The sequence below is a fragment of the Chiloscyllium plagiosum genome, chromosome 9 (assembly GCF_004010195.1).
Source record: "Chiloscyllium plagiosum isolate BGI_BamShark_2017 chromosome 9, ASM401019v2, whole genome shotgun sequence".
NCBI lineage: Eukaryota > Metazoa > Chordata > Chondrichthyes > Orectolobiformes > Hemiscylliidae > Chiloscyllium > Chiloscyllium plagiosum.
In genome coordinates this window covers 103376431-103396475 of record NC_057718.1, presented here as the reverse complement: position 1 = coordinate 103396475, position 20045 = coordinate 103376431, and the positions used below count along the sequence as shown (strand labels likewise).

Genomic DNA, 20045 nt, shown 5'->3' with positions numbered 1-20045 from the left:
GACCGGTGCAATAATAATATTTAAAAGGTATCTGGGTGGGTATATGAATAGGAAGGGTTTAGAAGGATATGGGTCAGGTGCTGGCAAATGGGAGTAAATTAGGTGAGGGTATTTGGTCGGCATGGATGAGTTGGACCGAATGGTCTGTTTCCGTGCTGTACATCTCTGTGACTCTATTAACAGCCTTGCCCTTATCAAGTCTCTCAGTTTCTTGTTGGAGCAAATTTGAAAGCAAGCATCCAATTTGCCCTTTGATATTGTAGCAGCTTCAGATTGGAGAAAAGGTTCAGCCCATCTAGCACCCTCCTATCCTTAATGTCCCTTCAGTGTATCTCTGAATAACCCAAAGTCCCATTTGGAGATGAAGATAAACTTATCCACTCCTTTCTTGAAACCCAGCCAAGTTTCTTGTTCTATGCAGATCATCTGTTTTACACACTTAGCACTCTTTTAGGAAAAACATGTACATCGTGCATTCCCTGTGTCCCTTGTGTTTTTTCTTGTTTTGTAAATATAACCCATTGAGTTTGGATTCTGTGTGCAAGGGAAAAACTTGTAGTTGGTTCCAGCTTGTCCCCCTACTTTCCCAATATTTAATTCTTTGATAGCCCCTCTCTCAGTAAGGGAGGAGTGGTCCCTCCTGCCTTTTATGTCCTTTCCTTTTGCTCTTGCCCTAACTGTGTCACCCTGTTCTGTCCCCTCCCGTGCATTTAAGAGGAAGCTCGGCTCGGTCTGAATGAGGTGGCAATGGATTGTCACGATGGTCGATTTTAGACAAGAAAATCTAGGAGGACAATATTAAATAAAAACTGAAAGGACCTGCAGGCGATGAAAGTCAGAAGCAAAACTGAAAATTACTGGAAAAGCTCAGCAGCTGGCAGCATCAGTGGAGAGAAATCAAGAGTTAACATTTCGGGTCCGGTGACCCTCCCTCAGAACTGGAAGGAGACTTGAGCAGAGAAGAAACGCCAGCAGTGAGCATTCGGGCCAAATGGCCTGTTTGAGTACTGACTAAGGCGGGTCTCTGATGACAGAATGGACGATTAGTGTGCGGTTCTTGGAAAGATTCAGGATCTTAGCGAAGAATGATCAAATGCAAAACATGAGAAACAGCAAAGGCAAGAAGGAAAGAAAATCCTGTGTGGCAATCTCCAGATTTGACAGTAAAATTCCAAGCTCATAAATCCTAATTCCTAACATCTTGGGTCAGGCCAGCTTTCCCTTAGTGACACATAAATGGGCACGATGTCAAACTCAATTGAGCCCAACTTGCATCCATTCACTAAATTGATATTATCCCACTGGGAGCTGTGTTTAAAAAAAAATGTATTTAAATTCTATTCAAATTAGTAAGCTGTGGCCGGCAGCCTAATGAGCTTCCATCAGCTCAATGTAGAACAGTGACAAGGAATACAAAATAGGAACGTGTCACCAACCCTCTTACCCGAATAGGACTGTGTATAAATGCATGGGAAATTCCATCAATGGTGCTGATCAGTCAGCCTCCTGGTGTGTGTTAGTCCTGAGTTAGTCATCCCACCGGAAACACAGAAGTGTGATAGTGAGGGTGTGCTGCACTGTTTCAGAGGAACCTATTAAACCGAGAGCTCTGTCTGCCTGTTCTGATGCTCTGACACTTGGTGAAGGGGCTACACTCTGAAAGGTTGTGATTTCAAATAAACCTGTTGGACTTATAACCTAGTGTGGTGTGACTTCAGTTTCTGATGCTGTGCTGGAAATCAGAGCTTGGAAAGTGACCCTATACATCATTGATCCATCTACCAACATCACTAAATCAGATCATCCGCCCATTAGTCTCAGTACTGTTTGTGGGAGCTTGCTGTGCATGGGGTGCTTGTTTAATTTCATCATGAGGTAGGAGTAACTAACTACACTTTAAAAATACTTAACTGGCTGGGAATCAAACCCTTCAGACACAGGAGGGGGTTATGTAAATATGATTTTTGTATGTGTGTGTTTCTATGTGCCTAAGCAAGAATTTAACTTTCGCAAATGTTAATAGAGCCAGTGGCTTTACATCTCACCCAAAACAGACTGAGTATTCTGCAGGATTCTGGACCCAAACGTGGTCCTAAAGGGCATGTTCTCCTCCATTAACGTCTCTGGCTGCAAGCTGTGTCATTACATCTTTAGTGCCAGGGCAGGTCAGGTCAGAGATGGGGGAGGGGAGAACAACGCTTTTGTTTTAACTTGATAATTGGGTTCACACGATGGAAACCAGATTTGTCCCAGTCTGAATTTCAATCAGGTTGATCACTGTCGGGAACCCATTCCCCCAACTCCCCCTCCCCCAACTCCATTTTCTGTATTTCCTTTTTGAAAGCACCAGAGTCTGGGGCCTGGCTGTAATCCCTCGGAAATTCCTTTTTTTGGGAGCTCGGTGAACTTCCATTTTCATTCGTTTGACCTCTGACCTCTGGGTGCAACTGTTTTAAAATCCAGAGATGTTGCTGCACGCTCACAACTTTTTTAAAAAATCTGCGTTAAGACTGTTGCCTGAATAGCTAGCTTTGCAGCGGCACATAAACCTCCACCTGGCCTGTATTCTGGAGCTTAAAGATTGCTTCAAGGAACAGTACCACAAACAAGAGAATACGTTGCTGTCAAGAGTTTCTGTCTGCAAATTTTAGTCTCCCACCTCCTACTTATAGCTGGTATAATATGGCAGTCCAGCAGCAGAAATGTTTGTGCCTCTATACATGAAAACCTTCTACTTTTAGTTCTGACATCCAAGGGTTACAGAGTATGAGCCATTTTATTTTGGTCAGTTTGCACTCATCTCTGCTCAACGTTTATTTTCTTAGTGGGGGCGGGAGACATTAAAAAGGAAAGCATTTTTCAGATTAGCCAGAGAGCACTAATCAACAATGCAAAAACAGGGATTGCTGGGAAAACTCAGCAGGTCTGGCAGCACCTGTAGGGAGAAAGTAGAGTTAATGTTTTGAGTCCAGTGCCAAAGGTGGGTCACTGGACCTGAAACATTAACTCTGATTTCCCTCTACAGGTGCTACCAGACCTGCTGAGTTTCTTGAACACTTCCTGGTTTTGTTTCAGATTTCTAGTATCCACACTTCTTTGTTTTATTTTAGGCATCAATCATCTTGGGTTCTTTAAAGGGAGAATGGGGACCATTGTAAAGGTAGAAGAATTATTACAATGGTATGCTTAATAAACAGTGAGACTCCCTACTGCAAACTGATGACATTTCAAATCTAGGCCTGTATTCAAGCCTAGCCTTTGTTTCTTTCGTAAGAAATCCTGTTTGCCTTGTTCTGATAGCTCATCTGTTTGACTGAGTTGGCGCATAGACCAGATATAAACTATGTCCATGCCCCAGTCAAAAGTGAATACATTTGTCTTGGTCAAGTAGTGACACTGGGGTTACACCCACCTATGGAATTGGCTGGGAATTAAATCCTTCAGACATGGAAGGGGTTATATAAATACAATTTGTATCCATTTCTTATCACTGTCCACCAAATTTCATGCAGAGGGTGGTGCGTGCATGAAAGAGCTGCCAGAGGAAGTGGTAGAGCCTGACACATTTGCAGCATTTAAAAGGCTTCTGGATAGATATAAAGAATAGGAAGGGTTTAGAGGGATATGGGCCAAATGCTGGCAAGTGGGATTAGATTAATTTAGGATATCTGGTTGGCATGGACAATTTGGACTGAAGGATCTGTTTCTCAGCTGTATATCTCTATGACTCTGTATCGACTTTGGAATTGGCTTGATGTTAAAAACAAGAGGAGACCATTTGAGTGTGTTCCAGCATTCATTCAGAGTGTGGGTAATCAAATGGTTTCATTACTCTGAACAGCCCTGCTGAACACACATCTTTCCAACCCACTTTTGAGATTGTATCCTTTTGTGGGGATATTTTTAAAGAGAGGAGACAAGACTGTAAGATAGGGGTTACACATGTACCCTCTCCTGTGGGAGATCATTGTATCACCACAATGATCCCTTATCCATTCAGAGATCTGAGAGCAAGGTCAGCTTTTGTTGTCAATTTCTGATTGCCCTTAACCGAGAGAGCAGTTAAGAGTCAATCACAATACCATGGGTCAGGAGTTACATGTAGGCCAGACCAGGTAGCAATGGTAATAGTGAACCAGATGGGTTTTTAAATAACAACCTGGTAGTTTCATGGCCACTATTTACTGATACAAGATTTTTAATCCAGATTTATTCCAAAATTTAATTTAAGTTCTCCTGGTGGGTTTTGAACTGCTTCATCAAGTGCATCAGTCTAGTTCTTTGGATAACTAGCCTGATGAGAGAACCCCATAGGTTAGCATTCCCGGCTGTACGAAAGTGTATGGACCATCCCATCACATCATAATGTGAACATTATTAGTTCTCAAAATTCTCCTGTGAAAAGAAAATGCAGAGGGAGACTTGGCGTAGACCATTACACAATGGAGCAGAAGTAGACCCTTTGGCCTATCAGGTCTGCTGTGCCATTCCGTGAGATCTAGGCTGATCTGACAATCCACAACTCCACTTTCTTCCCTTTTCCACATTACCCTTCAATCCCTTCCTGATTAAAAATCTGTCTACCTTAGGCTTGAATATACTTAATGACCCAGCTTTGACAACCCTCTGTGGGTAAGAATTTCACACATTCATTACCCTTACGGTGAAGAAAGACCTTTTCTTGACTTGAAAACATCACTGTTCCTTCACTGTCACTGGGTCAAAATCCTGGAACTCCCTCCCTAATGGCAATATCAGTCTCCCTACTGCGCATGGACCCCAGCGGTTTCAGAAGGCAACTCACCCCCCATCGTCTCAAGGGACAACTAGGGACGGGCAGTAAATGCTGGGCCCAGCCAGTGACACCCATAACCCACAGGCAAATAGAACAAACTCAGCTTTTTAGGGGATAGACACAGGCTCTGGTAATATAGGCCTAGATCTCCCAGACGCCGCAAGGACCTTTCACAACCTTTGACTATAGAGAATTGAGAAACTTTCCCGATTCAAACAGCAAATGAGGAGGAAGGAAGAGAGGAGCTTATGAAACTATAGTCAGCAGCACAAAGCAAAGTGATGCAGGTGTGGAATGTAAATCTCTGAGTCCAGATGGCCTTCATCTAAGAGTCTTAAAGGAGATTGCTAATGAGGTGGTAGGAGCATTGGTGTTAATATTAATGTTGATATTACAAATGTTTACAAATAATTAATGTTAATGCTAATACTAATATTACAAAATTCATTTGATTCTGGAAAGGTTCCATCAGACTGGAAAGTAGCAAATATAACCCCTCTGTTCAAAGAGGGAGTGAGGCAGAAAACAGGAGTCTATAGCCCAGTTAGTTTGACATCTGTCATGGGAAAGGTGTTAGAATCAACTACTGAGGCGATTATAACTGGGCACTTGGACAAACATGGAAACGTAGAAAATAGGAGCAGGAGTAGGCTGTTCAGCCCCTTGAATTTCCTCCCCCATTAAACATGATCATGGTAGATCATCTAGCTCAGTTCCTGTTGCTACTTTCTCCCCAAATCATTGGATTCTTTAGCCATAAGATCTATATCTAACTCCTTCTTGAAAACATTCAATGTTCTGGTCTTTCTGTGGCAGCGTATTCCACAGGCTCCCCACTCTCTGGGTGAAGACATTTCTCCTCATCACAGTCCGAAATGGCCTGCTCCGTGACCTTAAAATGGACCCCGAGTTCTGGACTCGCTAGTCATTGAGAATATCCTTCCTGCATTTATCCTGTCTAGTCCTGTTAGGATGTTATAAGTAATCAAAAACCCAAGCAAATCAGGACGAATCAACATGGGTTTTGTGAAAGGGAAATTGTCATTGATGTACTTACACTCTCAGAATGTTGTTATGCAAAGCTGGATGTCGTGGTATAGAGTATACTATACCAACGTGTTTAGACAATTGGCTAGCTGGCAGAAAAGCGGGGACTGTGCAGGAATGGGTCATCTTCTGATTGCTAAGAGATGGTGAGTGGGTTCCCATGGGGGTCTGGGCTGAGCCCTCAACCTTTTACAGTGTATATGACTGACTTAAATGAGGAGATTGAAGGCATGATGACACAATTTGCAGATGACACAAAGGTGGGTCAGAAAACATGTTGTGAAGATGCTACAGCAAGGGTGAGGACAGTAATAGATTGGTTAAGTAAATGGACAAAGCTTTGACAGTATATGTGAAGTCATTCAGTTTGGCAGAAAGGATAAAATATCAGACTGTAATTTAAATGGAAAAGCACTGCAAAATTCTGAGGTACAGAGGAATCTAAGTGTTCTAGTTCATGAATCACAAAAAGTTAGAATTCAACTACAGCAAGTGATTTGAAAGGTTGATGGGATGTTATATTTTGTTACAAGAGGAAATGAACATAATTGGATCTTACAGGGCATTAGTGAGATCACATCGTGAACACTTTGTGCAGTTTGGGTCTCCTTTCTAAGGATGTAGATGTATTGGAGGCGGTTCAGAGGTGGTTACCCAGATTGAGACATGGAATGAGTGGGTTGTCTTATGAGGAAAGGTTGGACCGTCTGGGCTTGTTTTCACCGGGGTGATTTGATTGAAGTGTATGAGATCCTGAATGCTCCTGACAAGATGCATGTGGAAAGGATGTTTCCTCTTGTGGATTAGTCTGAAACTAGGGGACACTATTTTAAAATTAGCGGTGAACCCTTTAAGTCAGAGATGAGGGGGAGTTTTTTTTTCCTCTGAGAGGGCTGTGCAGTATTGGAAGTCCCTCCCTCAGGAAATGGTGGTGGTGGTCGAGGAAGTCAGCAAATATTTGTAAGACAGTGTTGGATTGATTCTTGGGAAGGTTGTCAATGTTAGATGGGAATGTGGAATTTAGAACGCAGGCAGATCAGTCACAATCTTATTGAAAAGCAGAGTATGATGGAAGGGTCAAATTGCCTATATCTACTTCTAATTTGTACGTTCATAAAAAGCCAGTGCAGAATCGATGAGTTGAATATGCTCCTTTTTGTGCTGCACTGTACTATTCTATGGTTTGGAGACAGTCTATCTCAACTTAGTTCCAATATTTCTTATGCCTCTTGTCAAGGGATACATCTAATATGCCTTCTTTTCTGCTTTAACATTAATGCAGTTCTCAGTGTGATAATGGGCATAGTCAAGTCATTTAGCACTTCATAATTCATTAAAAGGGCATTCTCATCTTTGTAAGTCACAGTCAGAACATTACACTATTGCTGTATTTTTTAGTATTTAGCACAAAGGTGTCATTTGCTTTGTGAAAAACATAACTCATATCAAGGGCTGCCACCAGCGCACTGATTGCATGTGGAACAAAATGAGATTCAAACTCTTCTGGGCGCTTTACCTGGACAACGGGGTTCCTTTCTAATTAGTGAATTCAAAAGAATAAATGTATCTAATTTAGCCTACTGTTACAGTTCACATATCTACCTATTTACATACAATTAAACAAAGTACTGTGGGGGCTGAAAATGCAGAATAAAAGTGGAAACTGCTGGAAATACACACCAGTGGGAGTTAACATTTTAGGGGTCGCAATGGAATGTTATTGATGTTGTTTCTGTCTGCCTCCACAGACCTGCTGATAATTTCCAGTAGTTTGTTCGTACTTATCATTTATTATTAGTCAAAAGGAATATTCCAGTAGTCTTAGAGGTTTGCAGCACAGAATTAGGCCCGTCAGCCCATAGAGTCTTCACCAGTCTTGCCAGCTTTCAATAGCTCAAAAGACTGATTTACACTAAAAGTGTTTCATGATGTACATGGTTCATTTTCTGATGTATGATGTACATATGTGTCAATCTAATTAAATATTGCAAACTAAAGTAAATCTGCCTTTGAGCAGAAAGAAAAAAAATGCATTGAATAAGATATTTTTGGATATTCAAGCACTTTTCATGTTACAATCATCATGGAAAGTTATCCACCAAAAATTATATATCGAACCTTGCTATTAAACTTTAGCATTTTTGTCAGGGCATCACCACCGTTCGTTACAACAAGTCACTTGTTAGTGAATTCAACGGCACACTCTCCACTAATGTGTTACAATCAGGGCACAATTTGCAAAATAAAATCCCTACATCGCCGACTGATCATCAGACTTTGGAAAGTGGAGTGGAAAGTGGAATATTAATCTTGTCTCTTACACGGGTGCAGGTTCATGCCCCACTTGTAAAATTGAACAGAGAAATCTGACAGAAAATCCGGCAGGGAAGGAGTGCTGCCTGTCGGAATACTGTCGATTGTCTGAGTTGATAAACTGAGGTCCAAAGTTGCCTCAGGTGGGCTTTAACAATTCCAAGGCACTCTTTTGCAAAAGAGAAGGCGATTTATCCCTGGTTCTGGATTAGTGGTGCTGGAAGAGCACAGCAGTTCAGGCAGCATCCAAGGATTTATCCCTGGTGTTCAAGTCAATGTTTATTTCTTGAATCACTACTTAGAAAAAACAGGTCATTGAGTCTTTCTCATGTTGGCATGTGGGAGCTTGCTTCACATGAATTGAGGTCTGATTTCCCTAAAACAAGTGACTGCACTTCAGAAGCAGTTCATTGGATGTAAAGCACCATGTGACATTGGTGATTATTAAAAGTGCTATATAATTGGGCGCCTTTGTTTATTCTTTCACAAAAAGATTTTGCATTTGTGTGGCACCTTCCTAAACCACCTCAAGATACTTTTAAGAGCATTATCAAACAAAATTTGACACTGAGCCTGAAAAAGGACAGGTGAGAGAGATGGGTTTTGACGAAGATCAGAAAGGAAAGGAGAGAGAGAGAGAGATGAAAGATTTAGAAGGGGATCCCATATTTCTTTGCTCACATGACCCTGTTGTAGTTGCAGATTCTTAGTTCATTGAAACTTCCTCGATTTTTGTTTTCGTGAACCCTTCAGCTAAACCATGAGCAGCTGTACTATGATCAACAAGTTCCTAACCCAATAACTGTTCACACCCTCTCATGGTTAGCACGAGGCACATGTGACATACACATCTCTGAGCGGATGAGTGTGACATTACTGAGTGAATGAGTGTAATGTTGGTGAGTGGATGAGTGTGACGTCTCTGAGTTGAGTGGAGGTGTCTCCCAGGTGGGGATGGAAGGGTGCAAGGAAATTCGTGGCTGAGCCATGGTTCTAGATCTCTGAGCTGCTCGCTGGAGAGTGATATCAGTGGAGCATCGTGTCCTTGCTAGGCTTCTCAAACACAGAAGGAAGATGGTCTAACAGGGCTGGCACAGGGAGAAACAGAACAATGCAATAAAAAAGGACTAGGTTAATATGGCATTTATGAACATTTAACCGCATTGCAGCAATGATGATCTCCTTCACCTAACTCCCACTCCACTGGGTTCAGAAAGGAATTATCAGTATGGCCATGATGATATTTAAGAGGTGATGTAGTGTCATTTTGCCTTGAGCTTTGGCCGTGACCTCCACTGTAACCATCTAACGGCAAAACCATTCAACCACCTTCTTGTCTAAAATGGCAGTCATTTTAACCCGGGGCCTTGGAATTCCATGGAGTGGAATTCTCCAGCTGAACGGTTTTAATAGCAGGACAGTTTGAAACTTGGACAGAATGTGTGCAGATTAGCTCCACGTGCTTTGTGTGTCTAAGGCATAGCCTTGATCTTTATAATCGTGTTGCTGGTTTCGTTACAAGGCATCTTTAATCTCTAATCTTTAAAAAAGAACTGATGCTTCACAATTTGAAAATACGGACAATGAAGCCATTGTTCTCATAGACTTTTGGCATTTTTCTACAGTGTCTAGCACCTCTGCTGGAACTACATATTGACCTTTGGTCCTTTAAGCAGCTGATGACAGGGAAGACTGTGCAAACCAAAGAAGCTCTACAGTTCTCTTTGAAAAACAAACTATCGTGCTTTAAAATCATATCACAAGGGAGAGAAAGCACAAGCAAAAATATAAGGCAAAGCCATTTGAAGTCACTAGTTAGACTGTAGTGTTGTGTCCAATTCAGCACACCGTGCGTTGCGAAGGTGATCAAGCCTTAGGGAAGACACAGGCAGCATTTTCTAAAGATGGTGCCAAGGCTGAGGGACCTCAATGATGTGCAAGCACTGGAGAAGCCAGGCCTTGTTGTCCTTCGACAAAGGTCAAAGGACGATTTAGTAGCCATCTTCAAAATTATGGGGGTTTTAAGGAGATACTGTCTCTGGTGACAAGATGATCAGCAACCAGCGCAAATAGATTTCAGGTAATTGGCACAAGAAAGCAATGTGACCCAAGGAAACCTTGATTTTTTCTTAATGCAGTAAGTTGTGTCGTGAAATGAGCTGGTGATGGAAACAGATTGACTTTCAAAAGCAATTTGGATAAGTAGTTGAAGGGAAGAATGTTGAGGGCTGTGTGGAAAGAGCAGGAGAATGGAATTAATTGGATGTCTCTGTCAAAGGCAGGGTTGGCCTAGTTTTGCCTGTCTGTGTTGTATCTTGTGATGATTCCACGGAAAGCAAGAAAAATCCACCTGCTGAACAGAAAGGGTACTTTATTTTTAATTGTTCTGGAACTGTACCCACAGGAAATTTTCAAGGCCGGTTTTACCATCCTGTGTCAGATTTTCCAACTGCAAGAAGCAAAGGGTCACTTCCTGGGTCCTGGCTAACACAAAGTTTCCTGACTGCTCCTGAAGATAAAATAATAGCGAAGATATCGCACAAAAGAGTACGGAGCAGATGTGGTATCTATTCTTAAAGTAATTAGTGGTAACTCTGCCAAAAAAAAAGCAGTCAAAGACCTTTCGGAATCTTCCATTTTGTTTTTAGCTAACACCAGCTTCTGAGCAAACTCATTGCAAATAGGGAAATGTACAAGATACAAATGAGTTAGCACCATTGCTAGCAGAACATAAACAGCTTTCTCCTTGTTAGACTAACATAAATATCCAGTACCTGTACGAAGCAGTAATTAATGAAAATAAAAGTTAATAATAATCCGTTTAGCATTTGAAATGAAAGTGAGCACATACGGTCAAGTGCTCTCGGCCAGATTACATCAGTCAGGCAAGTATTTTCATTCCTCTTTCAAATGGTTGTGTGAGAAATGACTCAGTGGAGTTGAAACTCCGTTCATATGCTTTGTATTATGAAGCCTCGTCAGGCAAGGTGTTCCAGTGTTTGAATCAGACCTGAATGCTGTCGACAGAAAATGATATCCAGACTTGTTCTTAATCCTCAGTGAGCCAAGGTGCACCCTACAACCCAGACGGTCAGCCGATGGGAGGTTTTGTGATGGACGGACAGCAGCATATGGGTATCCGGCCCCCTGGTAGGTGTTCACATTGTACAGCGTGTATTCCTTCATACTCCCTTCTCATTGCTCACCAGTGTTTACATCTTCATTCCACACCATTCAGAGTGCTCATCAGGATTATCACCCTCATCTTTTGCTGCACTTCAAACTGCCTGCCTTGCCTTGCCTGTCTTCTATGCACCTAATGATTTAAAAAAAGAGGAGGAGAATGATTTCTCCTGTTGCAGGATCCAATTACCCCGCTCGACCCTACGATCCTGGTGTTTAACAAAAGAATAGGGTCTTTTTTAGCGCTATCTGTTTTTTTTTGACTTTGCTCATTTTCTGGCATCTTCTTGGATTTTTATCTCCTTTCTAGGACCTATGAGTGGATTGGGCATGAATATAGGCATGGAGGGGCAATGGCACTACATGTAACCTTCAGCTAGGTAACCAATCGCAAAGCCAGGGGGAAGTAAGTACCAATTAGGGACTTTGTTTTTACATCTTGTTCTAGGAGATTTTTTTCCTTCATACATTTTTTTTTGCTGTTCCTGCCCATAACTTCATGCTGCATTCACTTTTTTTTCCAAACTGTTCTTAGGCCATCTGTTTTCTCTCTCCTAGTTGTGAATGCTTGACTTCACTGTCAGTGACATAAAATCTATTGAAAAATGTGCATGTTTGTATATGTGTATGCACACAGACACACACTAACTCACACACTCAACACACATACATACATGTGTACATAACTAGGGGAGCATTTGTGCCTGATTCTGTTATCTGCAACTGTGCACAGTAACACGGAGTTAGCCACATAACAAAAAAAACAAGAACCAGCCAGAGGGGGGAGTGTGTCGCCATAGCAACAGACTGATTGGCAAAATGTAAGCAGTCTGCAGCAGTGCGAGGAGAGGAAAGAGCATGTCCCCAAAGTGTCATAAATCTGTCTAGCCACAGTTGATGCATGAGTTACATTTATACACTAACCTGGGAGACACCAAAAAGGCAATCGAACAGTGTTCCTACAGCAAAAGAAAACAGGCGCTTTGAATATAATTCGAATTGAGACCAATTCCTCCATATTCAATAAGGGCCACGATTTATCACAATTTGGTTTGTTTAAAATATCCAGCCACTCGTAAAAGCATTATTTTGGGTTACAGAATTTTATTTTTTTTAGAAAAGCTAGTCAAAATGGAGGAGGTTGCAGCAATGTATGGAGTTCAGCTAAGACTAATTGCACACATCCAAATTAAGTATGCCATCACGTGCAGTGTGACAAATGGATTTGACTTTTTGAGTAATCACAAATAGAGATCATTAATGCAATCCTGAATGGTTGGGCCCAGTAAAGCCAAGCCTGTGAGCTTGCTGAGTTCTACTGCCCTTGCCCTTGATGATAAATGAGCATTATTCTCCTTTTGTTTTAATTAAACTAACCATTTTGGTGTGTGTGTGTGTGGTGTATTCTCAGAGTAAGCAGTCCTGTTTAAACACCAAACCACATCAAGCAACGGTAACATAAAGAGAAGGGCACATTCCCTTCCGCCACTGCTCCTTAAAGGGTTGCCACTAATTGATGTCCTCCAAGTTTGTTTTCTGAAGTGAAAGCACTCTGTTCGGATTGTCCTCTCTCATGTGGCGATGCCCGTTTTAATGATATCAAGGCCAAGCGAATTCTAGATATGTGCTTCGCATGGAATCAAAGATCAGCCTGTTAGCTGACAATTAGCTGTGAAAAAAATTCCATTGAGCTGAGGAATGCAATAGACTTATTACCTCAGAATGAAAATTCCGAGCTTGGCTAATTTAAATATTGTTTCTTAGTTTCTAGGTCAATTAAATTTAAATGATGTATTATATGCTTCATGACCAATTAAATTAATAGGTTATTACAAAAATATTATCGGCTTATTTGATTATGGAGCTGTGGGTACAGTATATTTTATAAGCAATTTTCATTAGCTCACAATTGTTCCTTTAGGCTAGATTAAGCAGCCGTTTGCTGTTCATACTGAAGACCTGAATCCAAGGTGTATGTAGCAGTCATAGAGCCATATTACTCGGAGGGGAAGCCAATTGAACGTACTTAGCGAGAGTGCCATGCTTTCCAATCCCTGACGATTATAGAGCTTATAGCTCTTAGGAACAATACACCTGTCAGTTCCCATCAACCATGACAACCCATGCAGAATGTAGAGACCCACAGAGAGTAGGAGGCCTATTGTTTTAGGCCTTAATTTCTCTTTCTGTTTCCATCCAAACCCGGCTGAAGGTGCCCCCCCCACCGAATTTGAATTCCGCTTTTCAGACATTAGTGATCACAGAGAGAGATTTAATTCATGAGCATTATTGATTTGCTGACGATGACCAATCAGGCCTTGCAGGTATGGTTTATTCGGCATGGTCAGTGACCCCGACTGTGCCTGCCCAGCACTCGCCCCCCCACCCTGGCTCTCTGGGAGGCCTTTGTTAAAGAACCCACCTTCCAATTACTAAGCAGAACTTTTTCGACCTTTTCACAAGGTCATGATTCCTGCTCCCCCCCTTTCTTTTCCCTAGTTCGAAATCTTACCATTTTCAGCAATAAAAATGATTGCTGAGTAAAGTCTCCCTTAAATAGCTGTGACCCCCCTCCCTCCCCCAACCCACCAATGGTCTTTGAACAATAGGGGGATTGTTGTTCCAATATTCTCCATTATTTTCAGAGTGGGATGGTAGAGTTAAAAATTTATTTTGAAACTGCATTATTGAGCCAGGCATTTCATATAACAATGGGGGACTCATTCAAACTGAGGAACGCACTACAAATGTTACTCTCAATATGTATTTTCTGCATGGTCATGTTTGCCCTTAAAGAAACAGAAAAGATTTTTTGAGACTTGTCATTTTTCCGAGTTGGTTTAAGTGGCCCTTTGTTTTGCAGAAAAACAGTGTAGTCGGACATATTTGCATTGTGCATTGATTAAGGTATTTTTCCAACAAGTTTTACATATCTCCATCGTTGTCTGAGATGTAGTTTGTGTGTTAATATTGCAGGTGGGTTGTGATGAGCCAGTGCTGTTTCACTAAAAGGCTTCCATGTGCTTTTTTGCAGGTTTGCAAGGTATGCCAGGAGATTATGTATCACAGGGTGGTCCAATGGGTATGAGCATGGGACAGCCAAGTTACACCCCTCCCCAGATGCCCCCTCACCCTGCCCAACTACGACACGGACCTCCCATGCATTCGTACATTCCTGGACACCCCCACCACCCAGCAATGATGTTGCATGGAGGACCACCAGCCCATCCTGGGATGTCAATGTCAGCATCTAGCCCCACAATGCTCAACCCTGGTGACCCAACAATGGGAGGACAAGTCATGGACATCCATGCTCAATAGCTGAAGGGAAATAGCATGCACCCATGGTGGGCTTGCGATCAAACACTGATTAGAAAGCAGTGAGACGGGATCTATGTTCTTCACATCAGCTGTGGACCAATCTGAAACAACATCTTTCACAGGGATCCTGAAACCAGGCAACGTCTTGTGAGCATCAACTCCTGGGGACTTGACATTCTGTTAAATGCTATTGTAGAATCACATAGGATGATGAGAGAGAGAGAGAGAAGACTTTTAATTATAACTTGTACATGGTATTGTACTGTCCCTATAATATGGTGTTTCTTATAGATTAAAAAATAACTATGTGAACTTTCTTCCACACTATGTGTGTTGTTTCCAAGGCCCCAATCCTCCTCCATGAGCCTCCTTAGTGCAAACACAGCCTTACAATTGTCCTGCAAATGACTGAGAACTGTTATTGTCATGATTTTTCACACACACACACAAAGTATATGGGGCGGAAGACTGCCTTCCCAGAATTCGAACTAGGCAGTCTCTAGCCTAGGGCTTGAATTTGCATGTCCAATTCATTTACTCACCATATTTGAATTGACCTGAACAGATGTAAATCGGGTAGGAAGGGAAAGCTGCAGCTATCAACAGGGATCAATCAGCTGTTACTGACAGTGTGTTAAGGAGAGTGGGGTAGCAGGAATTTACAAGAGAGAGAGGCCGTTCCAACAATGCAGGATCCGCCACATTCTGTGAGATGCAATTTAAAACCATCCAGGACTGGTTGAAGAGTTCTTTTTTCCCTCTGTCTCCGCGAGTCTGTTTACACCCTTTGTTTTGATTTTGTTACTTTGTCCCTTCTTTCTAAACAACAACAAAAGAGCATCAGCAACATCGTCCTGCGTGTTACTCGTTTTAAAGCGATCAAACCGGAAGAATTTATGTACACCTTGTAAATAGAAAACGATTCTTTTTTGTTGTGCAAAAGAAAAACGAGAGAGAAAAAAAAAGGACTGGAAATAATTAAATGTATTATTGCAATTTTTTTTGTAAAAGTAGCAGTTTGGTATGAGATGGCATGCATAAGATTTACTAAGTGGGATGAGTTAATGCCTTTCATCGTGGTTTGAACAGATGCTTGTGGACAGCAGTTTTTTTTCGCTATCGGAGGAAGCAAGGGGCAAGTGAAAATCGCACACAGTCTTATTCTGATAGAAACGGTTCGGATTGTAAAATAACTGAGTCAGTTGTAGTAGTTTTCCTTAAGATGTGTGCGGTCATGAAATCTGAATATAAAATAAAAATTATTTTTGCCATGCTGACTTGATTTGTTTGGGGAATGCCGTTCTTTACTCTCCTCTAGTCATTCCTATTTCTCTCAGGGAAGGTTGTACACAGGGGGCGCGGTTCAGTCACTGAAGCAATCCCCCACCCTAGGGGCAAAACTTTCACACTTTACTCCCCTGGCTGGTTAAAGTCCTGTGAAGCTGATTTCTGGGGCTCTGAGGAGTCTCTCTCTGTCTCTGAGGACGGTGCATTGAGACCCTCTAAGCTATTTAAGTAACACCTCTTATTTGTAAAGGGGTCACAACCGCTCGGTTTTTGAACTAAGTGGGGTTGAGATACACACCCACCCACCACAGCTCTCTGGATACTTTAGGGACACCCACATTTTCTTCATAGAGCTATACAGCATGGAAACAGACTCTTCAGTCCAACTCGTCCGTCGTAAATTAATCCCGTCTTGTTTGCCAGCATTTGGCCCAAATCCCTCTAAACCCTTCCTATTCATGTATCCAATCAGATGCCTTTTAAATGTTGTAATTGTGCCAGCCTCCACCACTTCCTCTGGCAGCACATTACATACACACATAACCCTCTGTGTGAAAAAGTTGCCCGTTCGGGTCCCTTTTAAATCTCTCCCCTCTCACCTTAAACCTATGCCCACTATTCTGGACCCCCCTACCATGGCATGTCTCCCCTCCCCAGGCTGATGGGCTGAGGAAAACATTATATTTGGTTCACCGTTTGGTTCTGAAATAGAATAAGAAAGTACTGGCAACCCAACAAAATCACTGAGTGGTTACAGTGCAGAATCAGGCAATACAGTCCATCATATCTATGTTGGTACTATCCCCTAGAGCCAATCTCTTACCTTTTCCCCATATCCTTGCACTCCATGTTTATCCATAACCATTCAGTGCCCCTCTTCAATGCCTCCATTGAATCTGCCTCCACCACATTTTTTCCAGCATTACGGTCCAGACGCAAATTAGTCACAGGCTGAAAATGGTTACCTGCACTTCACCCTTCCTTCATTTACACATCACTTTAAATCAGTGCCCAACTCATTCTGCTTCCTTTCACAAGCAGGAGCAGCCTCACCCAGTCTATTCAGCTGCTCATGATTTTGAAAACCTCTATCAAATCACCTCTTAGCCTTCTCCTCTCCCAGGGTCAACAGTCCCAACTTCATCAATTTCTCCTCATCAGTGTGGTTTCTCATTCTTTGAACTGTTCTTGTGAATAACATCTGCACCCTCTCCAATGTTCTTCTGAGTAGCATCCACACCCTCTACAATGCTCTTGTGAATAACATCTGCACACTTTCCAATGTTCCTGTGAGTAGCATCTGCACCCTCTAAAATGTTCTTGTGAGTAGCACCTGCACCCTCTCCAATGCTCTTGTGAATAACGTGCACACTCTCCAATGTTCCTGTGAATACCATCTGCATCCTCTCCAATGATCTTGTGAATAACATCTGCACCCTCTCCAATATTTTTGTGAATAATATTTGCATCCTCTCCAATGTTCTTCTGAGTAGCATCCACACCCTCTCCAATTTTCTTGTGAATAACATCTGTGCCCTCTCCAATGTTCTTGTGAATAACATCTGCACCCTCTCTAATGTTTTTAGGAGTAACATCTGCCCCTCACCAATGTTCTGGTGAGTACCATTTACACCCTCTCCAATGTTCTTGTGAATAACACCCGCACCCTCTCCAATGTTTTTGTGAGTAGCATCCACACCCTCTCCAATGTTCTTGTGAATAACATTTGCACACTGTCCAATATTCTTGAGTAGCATCCACACCCTCTCCAATGTTCTTGTGAATAACATTTGCACACTCTCAAATATTCTTGTGAGTAGCATCCGCACCCTCTCCAATGTTTTTGTGAATATCATCCACACCCTCTCCAATGTCCTTGTGAGTACCATCTGCACCATCTCCAATATTCTTGTGAATAACCTCCGCACCCTCTCCAAAGTTTTTGTGAATAACCTCCGCAGCCTCTCCAATGTTCGTGTGAATAGCATCTGCTCCCTCTCCAATGTTGTTGTGAGTACCATCTACACCCTCTTTAATGTTCTTGTGAATATCTCTGCACCCTCTCCAATGTCCTTGTGATTAGCAACTGCACCCTTTCCAATGATATTGTGAATAACATCTGCACCCTCTCCAATGTTCTCGTGAGTACCGTCTGCACCCTCTCCAATGTTCTTTTGAATTCCATCTACACCCTCTCCAATATTCTTGTGAATAGCATCTGCACCCTCTCCAATGTTCTGATTAGCAACTGCACCCTCTCCAATGTTCTTGTGAGTACCATCCGCACCATCTGCAATGTCCTTGTGAATAGCTTCCGCACCCTCTCCAATGTTCTTGTTAGTAGCATCTGCACCCTCTCCAATGTCCTTGTGAGTAGTATCCACACCCTCTCCAATGTTCTTGTGAATACCATCTGCACCCTCTCCAATGTCCTTGTGAGTACCATCCGCACCCTCTGCAATGTTCTTTTGAATAGAATCTGCACCCTCTCCAATGTTGTTGCGAATAGCTTCCGCACCCTCTCCAATGTTCTTGTGAATACCATCTGCACCCTCTCCAATGTTCGTGTGAATAGCATCCGTACCCTCTCCAATGTTCTTGTCAGTAGCATCTGCACCCTCTCCAATGTTTTTGTGAATAACATCCACACCTTCTCCAATGTTCTTGCGAATAACATCTGCACCCTCTCCAATGTTCTCGTGATTAGCCACTGCACACTTTCCAATGATCTTGTGAATAACATGTGCACCCTCTCCAATGTTCGTGTGAGTAGCATCCATACCCTCTCCAATGCTCTTGTGAGTAGCATCCATACCCTCTCCAATGTTCTTGTGAGTACCATCTGCACCCTCTTCAATATTTGTGTGAATAACCACTGCACCCTCTTAAATGTTCTCATGAGTAGCTTCCGCACCCTCCCCCATGTTCTTGTGAGTAACACCGCACCCTCGCCAATGTTCTTGTGAATAACATCCGCACTCTCTCCAATGTTTTGTGAGTACCATCTACACCCTCTCCAATGTTCTTGTGAATAACATCCGCACCGTCTCCAATGTTCCTGTGAATAACATCCACCCCCTCTCCAATGTTCTTCTGTGTAGCATCCGCACCGTCTCCAATGTTCTTGCCAATAGCATCTGCACCCTCTCCAATGCTGTTGTGATTAGCAACTGCACACTTTCCAAAGATCTTGTGAATAACATCTGCACCCTCTCCAATGCTCTTGTGAGTACCATGCGCACCCTCTCCAATGTTCTTGTGAGTAGCATCTTCACCCTCTCCAATGTTCTGGTGAATATCATCTACACCCTCTCCAATATTCTGGTGAATAGCACCTGCACCCTCTCCAATGTTCTTGTGAATACCATCCGCACCCTCTCCAATGTTCTTGTGAGTAGCATCTTCACCCTCTCCAATATTCTGGTGAATAGCACCTGCATCCGCACCCTTCCAATGTCCTTGTGATTAGCTTCCGCGCCCTCTCCAATGTTTTGGGAATACCATCCACACCCTCTCCAATGTTCTTATGAGTAGTATCCACACCCTCTCCAATGTTCATGTGAATAGTATACGCACCCTCTCCAATGTTCTTGTCAGTAGCATCTGCACTCTCTCCAATGTTCTTGTGAATAACATCCACACCCTCTCCAATGTTCTTGTCAGTAACATCTGCACCCTCTCCAATTTTCTCGTGATTAGCAACTGCACACTTTCCAGTGATCTTGTGAATACCATCCGCACCCTCTCCAATGTTCTTGTGAATAGCATCTGTACCCTCTCCAATGTTCTTGTGAATAGCATCCACACCCTCACCAATTTTCTTGTGAATAACATCTACACCCTCTCCAATGTTTTTTTGAATGACCTCCACACCCTCTCCAATGTTCTTGTGAGTAGCATCCGCACCCTCTTCAATGTTCTTGTGAGTAACAACCGCACCCTCGCCAATGTTCTTGTGATTAACATCCCCACCCTCTCTAATGTTCTTGTCAGTAGCATCTGCACCCTCTCCAATGTCATTGTGAGTAGGTCCACACCCTCTCCGATGTTCATGTGAATAGTACTTGCACCCTCTCCAATGTTCTTGTCAGTAGCATCT

The 20045-nt window shown here is 42.5% G+C and overlaps 1 protein-coding gene across 3 annotated transcripts in view; it reads left to right on the top strand.

The window, feature by feature from the left end:
- meis1b (Meis homeobox 1 b) overlaps window positions 1–15936 on the top strand; it is a 220758-nt gene extending 204822 nt beyond the window's left edge. For 2 of the 3 annotated variants that reach the window (XM_043696674.1, XM_043696675.1), the window contains exons 11-12: window positions 11216–11305; window positions 14373–15936. In XM_043696674.1, coding sequence (XP_043552609.1) covers window positions 11216–11305; window positions 14373–14659 — 377 coding nt within the window. In that variant the 3' untranslated portion in view covers window positions 14660–15936. Of the gene's footprint in view, window positions 1–11215; window positions 11306–11648; window positions 11745–14372 lie in introns of all 3 variants that reach the window. The other variant, XM_043696676.1, reaches the window with a different exon arrangement.
- The last annotated feature ends 4109 nt before the right edge of the window (window positions 15937–20045 follow it).